The sequence below is a fragment of the Camellia sinensis genome, chromosome 1 (assembly GCF_055761805.1).
Source record: "Camellia sinensis isolate YWXY chromosome 1, ASM5576180v1, whole genome shotgun sequence".
NCBI classification, from domain to species: Eukaryota; Viridiplantae; Streptophyta; class Magnoliopsida; order Ericales; family Theaceae; genus Camellia; species Camellia sinensis.
In genome coordinates this window covers 78,134,296-78,142,507 of record NC_138961.1, presented here as the reverse complement: position 1 = coordinate 78,142,507, position 8,212 = coordinate 78,134,296, and the positions used below count along the sequence as shown (strand labels likewise).

General features: G+C 40.7%; 1 protein-coding gene across 1 annotated transcript; it reads left to right on the top strand.

Moving 5' to 3' along the window:
• Positions 1-5,549: 5,549 nt before the first annotated feature.
• LOC145803670 (uncharacterized) lies at positions 5,550-6,149 on the top strand. Its single transcript, XM_082896998.1, has one exon. The coding sequence runs from the start codon at positions 5,550-5,552 to the stop codon at positions 6,147-6,149; it is 600 nt and encodes a 199-aa protein (XP_082753124.1).
• The last annotated feature ends 2,063 nt before the right edge of the window (positions 6,150-8,212 follow it).

Here is an 8,212-nt window from a genome sequence, read left to right as displayed (position 1 = left end):
GAGAGACGTGATAGTTTGTTTCCCTCCCAATTGTTCCGTCCCAATTGTTCCATCTTGTACATGCATTTAAATTTGGGATATTGTATTGTCCTCCTCAATTTGAGACTCTGGAGCCATGAGCTTGGGATGAAGCTAACGGGTTATTTGGAATAATTTAAATAAATATTTTTTTTGATTTTTTATAAAAATGGAAAATGTGTACAAAAATAGAGAGATGATAAGTGTATTTATCTAATAGCATCCTCACCAGCTTACCTAAATTTTATCCTATAATATTATTAAAAAATGCATTTCTTATTTTAAGAATCACTTTTTCATCTACCTTCCCAACAAACTCCCTATTCTTTCTCTATTCTATTAAAATAATCTTTTTAATTGTTTTTAAATTTGAATGTTTTTTTAATAATAAAATAATTAAACATTATAAAACAAAGTAAAAAATGGAGGCTCAAAGGCAACTCCGTGTTTCTTGCTATAAAGTCAAATAACTACAAAAGAAAGTAGTAGAAGCCAGGGGCTGGAGGTCCGGGAGGTCGACCGGCCAGGTGTCCGGGTGGACGACCAGCGAAGCAAGTTTTGCCCAGATCATTTTATCTGGGATATCTGAGTCGACGACCATTGTCAGATATGAGAGAGCTATAGTGACTATAGCAATCCTAAATTTAAAAAGTTGTATAAGGGATCTAGTGGGGAAGGATTTTTGAAGAATCAACCCCTTATAATAGCTTTTTGTTATTATAAGGGATCTGCTGAGGATGCTCTAAATAAGTGCACTTATATCCATCATGCCAAACAACCTCTAAAAGTGGAATGGACTTCTCTCTTGTCCTTAATCGGACTGGAGATATGTTGTGAGGTCTATTAGGCCTATTTTTGGGTCACGTTTTAATCTTCCAAATTATTCATATCTTAGAATTCATCAATCAAGTTGGTTGGATAGTGACAAGCTAATTTCAAACATTCAGAGTATATTTGTCTAGCTTTAATGGTGACCCGATTCGATTAACAATTCAATGAGATTTTCATAATTATGTTTGGTGATTAAAAATGACATGAAACAAATAGTCTTATAGAACTATAAATCCCCCTAATGGTGAAAATCAAATATATTTCTACCATTTAATATGTTAGTTTAGATATATTTTCTTACCACATTTTATTTAAAATAGACCATATTTTCTTATTATATTTTATTTGTCAACGCTACGTAGTGGATTAAACCAACAAAATTATTAATATATAAAGTGATAAACAAATTATGAGAAAAGAAAACTGTCATTCTAACATCATTTTTATTTTATAAAGAAACAACTCAAATCTCTCAGCAATATTTATGACTATAATTTTCTATTTATATGCTTTAAAAAAATTATTACTAGCAATAAATACTCATTTGATGTCTATTTTTGTTTTTTTTTCTAAAAAAAAAAACTATAAACAATTTATAAAATTTATAAAATTCTAGTTTAAAAAATTATTTTTACTTGTTTTGAGAACAAATCATTACTTCTTCCTTCCCCATGCCTTCAGCAACCACACATGGCCCATCACCATCATTGGCTTCCCCTATTTATGGCCACTATCACCAAAAAAACACTACCGATGTGTCCTCTCACCTCCAACAACCATCAACTACCTCTTATCACCCAACAACCACTTCCACCAACATTCTCCTTTTTGTATAATTTACTTTTAGTGAATAAATAATCTTTACTAAATATTTTCCTCTTCTTTATTTTCTAGGCAACCAAAAGATAACAGAAAAAAAACAGTTTACAATGTTTGACTAGTGAAAACTGCTTGAGGCCTCATGCTCAGACTGTAAACCTGGATTTTGTGATGCTACTCCTTTGAAAGAAGAAGAATATGTAAGAATTCAAAGAATTACAAACAGAAAAACTGACTCTATTTTACCTTCAATTCCTGAATAATTAATGTGTTCGCGCTTCTGTGATTCAAAAAATTGGGGACATCTCCACCAACTGGCATTGCCCCAAACCAAACTAAGTTCACATGCTTGTGTGGTTTCCAAATATACATACAATGACAAACGGACACGTGAAGAACTATAGATATCAATGGCACTAGTTAAAATGCAAAATAAAAAATCTGTCGACTATTTGACAATCCATAACATGAACAACAATACAAAAGCATGCCTGTAGCAACCCACATTTATGTCCTAGTCGTGTTTGCATACATTTGTATGTTTTTCCATGTTAAGATGCTGTATCGACCCATATTCATGTCATGCTCATATTCATGTTCATTTACATAACTTTGTCTTGATAAGTTTACATTCATGAATTTTGTCTTGTTTTGTATTCATGTGATTTGCCTAAGTGTTGCTCGCATGCTTTGGTCCTTCCTTGATGTGAAGCCTAGGTCACGCCAAGCCTAAGTTATGTTAGCCGAAGTTATGCCAAGCCTAGGTCACGTTATGCTTAGATCATTCCAAGCCGAGGTCATCCTCAGTCTAGAAGTATCTTGGAACCCATTTGTTTGACCTCCACCTTCGCCCTGGCATATTGGCCGAGATGTCATTATCTAGGCCGAGGTGTGAATCACCAAGGCCGAGATGTGTATCATCTAGGCCGAGATGTTACCTTTGCACCTGAGTGACCTTGTCCTGGAGTGGTATGACCTAGACTGAAGTGTGGCACATCTAGGCCGAGGTGTGGCACATCTAGGCCAAGGTGTGGCACAACTTAGTCAAGTGTTGTCCTTCCTAGCCGAGGTCATTGTCACCTTAGTTGCCGAAGCTTTGTCCTAAGCCGATGTCACCCATTGCCGGAGTGCCATTCCGAGTGGCTTGTTAGATACGCTTTGTCATAGTCTTGTCTTGTCAATCCATCAACTTTTGAGGAGAACCAATCAGCCGCTGCTACGCGTCCGAGCTGAGAGTTAAGTCAGCTGGCAGAGAGAGAAACCCCTCATTTGCTCCTAAACTTGTTTGAAGAGAAGAGAGAGAAGCTCTAGAGGAGGTAGAAGAATTCTTGAGAGAGAGTGGATTTCTAAGCTTGATTCCTAGAGATCGAACCGTTAGATCCGTGTTCTAAGGTTAGATTCTTAATCCGCTCTTGCTGTTCTTTATGTTTATGTTATTGCATTGCACGATTGAATAAGATTTGTAAGCCATGCATTGCTTTGAAGTTCGGTTTTAGAAAGAGAAAATGGCATTCATGTGTTCTTCAAGAAAAGTCATGTTTTGATCCGAAGGCTCATGCCTAGATCCATGTTTTTGTGTTTGTTTTCACATGATTTTCAAGTATGGGTACCCATGTCCATGTTTTCGAACTCATAGCATGAAACCCCAGATTTTGTAAATAAAGAAGTTATGATTTTAGCATTCATGTTCTTCACGATCTTCATGTTCATGTTCTTCTTGTCCTTCACGGGTGGAAACCCAGATCTCCAGACTTCACTTTCCAAGGTGTAGTCGCCGAGATCACCTCACCTAGACCTCACACTTAGGCCAAGCATCGTATCTCACCTTCGCCTACCTTGCATGATCACTTACACCTTTAGTCTGTCTTGTGCGCACCTCGGCATGCAGCCGCATGTCGAAGCCTAGATAGCCACACCTCGGCCCGGAGGTGTGGGACCTCGGCTAAGACCTGGTTGGTACCCAGCATGTCTCCCTGACATGTAAAACAGTGTTTTGACTTCCAGCATGTTTTCCGAGATCATTTGCATGCATGTAAGACTCGTTTTGAGAAGTGCATTCAGTATGCTTTGCCATGTGTTGTAGGACTTGGACCTTTGCCTTGATCCCGACGTCCTAAGAACTAAGTGAGTGGTATTTTTAATAAAGCTATGTTATACTGTTTTGATAAATATTGCTTTGCTTTGTTTTGACGAAAGTATTTGTTAAGCATGAATGAATAGCTCTGTTTTGATGTATCAAGTATAAGCCTTGTTTTGATATCACTCTCGAAAAGTCCCTTGTGCTGGAGGACTCTAAACTTTCACAGTACCAAGTATAAAAGTCCCTTGTGCTGGAGGACTCTAAACTTTCGCAGCACTAAGTATAAAAGGATACGGTCCTTTCTTGGAAAGACTATTGTGTTAAAGCGGGCTACGGGCCTAAGTAACACAAAGCCATCGTGTTAAAAAGAGCTACGGACTTAAGTAACACAAGTCCCTTGTGCTGGAGGACTATAAACTTTCGCAGTACCTTTGACTAATCGATTACGGATCGTACAAATCTTTGTTTTGCCGCTGACGGTTCACCGCGCGGATTTGTTTGTTCGGAAAGCTTGATTTGTGTTTCGCCGATGCCAGTAAGCATCCCTTGAGACTTGTAAGATTTGATAGATGAATACGGTTCATCTCTTGTTTTGATACAGTTTTGATGTGTTTTGCTTGGAAAGGATCTCGGCTAAAATTCGTATAGTCTTGGCATGTTTTGTTTTGAAAGACCTCGGGAATCATTCATTTAACCCCTTTATTACTTATACCATTCACTGAGTATCCAAGCTCACCCTCCCTATGTATATGTAGGTGGCAAGCAAGAAGTCGGCTTCGCCGAGATGTGTGTTTTGTATGCATGTTATGTCGGCTTTGAGGATGTCGGCAATTCCGAAGATTATGTTCCATGTTTTGTAACTCAAGTGCTTTTGTTTATGTCGGCTCGAGAAACCTTTTTCCAAGATGTAATATGTATTTTGTACTTTATTTTATTTGTATTCAAGTTGTAAAGCTAAGTAAAGATGTATGCCATTCCATTTGACTTATGCACTGCTCTCTTATGGACCACTTGTATTTTGGATTATTGCTTCCGCATTTGTGAGCCCCCTATATCTATACTCTGATTGTGTGTGGATTTTGAAAGTTGGCCTTCGGTAATCTCGGATTACTGGCCATCACGGCACCGAACTACTAGGGGCGGTTCGGGGTCGTGACAGAATGGTATCAGAGCACAAGTTCCTTATAGTACGTTATTCACACACTTTGAGTCCTAAAGAGCATAGGATGTCCCTTAGAATGATTTTAGGATTGCATCATATTGCTTGCTACTTGACAAGGTGTGCATCATCTCGGCATGAACATTTTGTTACATCGGCATGATCATGTTCACTTGCATATATGTTCATTTGTTCATCTTGTTTAAGTGTCACATCCTGCATACCCCCAGCATCATGAGAAGAGGTAGACCCCCAGTTGGTCGAGATCAATTCGAGGACAGAATAGACAGATTAGAAAGATTGGTTGAAAGTTTGACCGATGAGTTAAGGCAAGCAAGGCAGCAGAACACCGGTACTACCTCCACCCAGGCCGAGCAGACAGATGGCCGATATGCAGCTCCACCACCGCCAGTACCACAAGTGCCTCCGCAGCCAGCTTTGTATGGAGATGACACATTGACACTGATCAGGGAATTCAAGAAGATGAAACCGCCGAAGTTCCAGGGAGGTATAGAGCCGATGAAAGCAGAAGCCTGGATTCTTGAGATGGAGAAAATGTTCGAGGTTTTTCCCAGCACCGACGCTTAGAAGGCGTCACTAGCAGCATTCACATTGGAAGACGACGCCCATAGATGCTGGATGATGATTCGAGAAGGCAACCCAGACTTGACTTGGGCTAGATTTTTGGAGCTGTTCTACGACAAACACTTCCCACTCAGTGTTCGAAATCGCAAGACTACAGACTTTCAGATGTTGACACAGGGAAGCAAGACAGTGGCAGAGTATGATCGTGCGTTCACTGAGTTGGCAAGGTATGCACCTCACATGGTCGGCAACGAATACATGAAAGCTAGGAAGTTTGAGAGTGGACTTCGAGGGCCGATACAAGACCAGGTTAATTTGCTCAACATGCCGATGTATGCCGGAGTGTTAGATAAAGCCATCCTTGCAAAAGCCAACCTGAATAGAAGTCAAAGTTCGGGGAAGAATCAGAGGAAGAGGCAGACCTATGACAATCACGAAGAAGAGGCAGACCCGAATGACACCGAGGAGAAGACAAACAAGGATAGTCCCAACAACACAAATCAGGAGGGTGGCACTAGGCCGACATGTACAAGTTGCAAGAAGCGACATTTTGGAGTTTGTCATTGGGCATCGGGGGCTTGCTTTGAATGTGGTGAGAGGGGCCATCGTATTAAGGATTGTCCCAAGGTAAAAGCTAAGGATGATAAGAAGAGATAAGAACTCGACGTCGGGAGTCGTTTTGGGAACAAGGTAAGCGAAGTTTGGGGACCAAACTTCTTTAAGGGGGGTAGACTGTAGCAACCCACATTTTATGTCCTAGTCGTGTTTGCATACATTTGTATGTTTTGCCATGTTAAGATGCTGTATCGACCCATATTCATGTCATGCTCATATTCATGTTCATTTACATAACTTTGTCTTGATAAGTTTACATTCATGAATCTTGTCTTGTTTTGTATTCATGTGATTTGCCTAAGTGTTGCTCGCATGCTTTGCTCCTTCCTTGATGTGAAGCCTAGGTCACGCCAAGCCTAAGTTATGTTAGCCGAAGTTATGCCAAGCCTAGGTCACGTTATGCTTAGATCATTCCAAGCCGAGGTCATCCTCAGTCTAGAAGTATCTTGGAACCCATTTGTTTGACCTCCACCTTCGCCCTGGCATATTGGCCGAGATGTCATTATCTAGGCCGAGGTGTGAATCACCAAGGCCGAGATGTGTATCATCTAGGCCGAGATGTTACCTTTGCACCTGAGTGACCTTGTCCTGGAGTGGTATGACCTAGACCGAGGTATGGCACATCTAGGCCAAGGTGCGGCACAGCTTAGTCAAGTGTTGTCCTTCCTAGCCGAGGTCATTGTCACCTTAGTTGCCGAAGCTTTGTCCTAAGCCGATGTCACCCATTGCCGGAGTGCCATTCCGAGTGGCTTGTTAGATATGCTTTGTCATAGTCTTGTCTTGTCAATCCATCAACTTTTGAGGAGAACCAATCAGCCGCTACCACCCGTCCGAGTTGAGAGTTAAGTCAGTCGGCAGAGAGAGAAACCCCTCATTTGTTCCTAAACTTGTTTGAAGAGAAGAGAGAGAAGCTCTAGAGGAGGTAGAAGAATTCTTGAGAGAGAGTGGATTTCTAAGCTTGATTCCTAGAGATCGAACCGTTAGATCCGTGTTCTAAGGTTAGATTCTTAATCCGCTCTTGCTGTTCTTTATGTTTATGTTATTGCATTGCACGATTGAATAAGATTTGTAAGCCATGCATTGCTTTGAAGTTCGGTTTTAGAAAGAGAAAATGGCATTCATGTGTTCTTCAAGAAAAGTCATGTTTTGATCCGAAGGCTCATGCCTAGATCCATGTTTTTGTGTTTGTTTTCCCATGATTTTCAAGTATGGGTACCCATGTCCATGTTTTCGAACTCATAGCATGAAACCCCAGATTTTGTAAATAAAGAAGTTATGATTTTAGCATTCATGTTCTTCACGATCTTCATGTTCATGTTCTTCTTGTCCTTCACGGGTGGAAACCCAGATCTCCAGACTTCACTTTCCAAGGTGTAGTCGCCGAGATCACCTCACCTAGACCTCACACTTAGGCCAAGCATCGTATCTCACCTTCGCCTACCTTGCATGATCACTTACACCTTTAGTCTGTCTTGTGCGCACCTCGGCATGCAGCCGCATGTCGAAGCCTAGATAGCCACACCTCGGCCCGGAGGTGTGGGACCTCGGCTAAGACCTGGTTGGTACCCAGCATGTCTCCCTGACATGTAAAACAGTGTTTTGACTTCCAGCATGTTTTCCGAGATCATTTGCATGCATGTAAGACTCGTTTTGAGAAGTGCATTCAGTATGCTTTGCCATGTGTTGTAGGACTTGGACCTTTGCCTTGATCCCGACGTCCTAAGAACTAAGTGAGTGGTATTTTTAATAAAGCTATGTTATACTGTTTTGATAAATATTGCTTTGCTTTGTTTTGACGAAAGTATTTGTTAAGCATGAATGAATAGCTCTGTTTTGATGTATCAAGTATAAGCCTTGTTTTGATATCACTCTCGAAAAGTCCCTTGTGCTGGAGGACTCTAAACTTTCACAGTACCAAGTATAAAAGTCCCTTGTGCTGGAGGACTCTAAACTTTCGCAGCACTAAGTATAAAAGGATACGGTCCTTTCTTGGAAAGACTATTGTGTTAAAGCGGGCTACGGGCCTAAGTAACACAAAGCCATCGTGTTAAAAAGAGCTACGGACTTAAGTAACACAAGTCCCTTGTGCTGGAGGACTATAAACT

Bases quoted from the DNA above. Each gene is read 5' to 3' on its own strand.
- LOC145803670 (XM_082896998.1), top strand. From the start codon at position 5,550: ATGATTCGAGAAGGCAACCCAGACTTGACTTGGGCTAGATTTTTGGAG.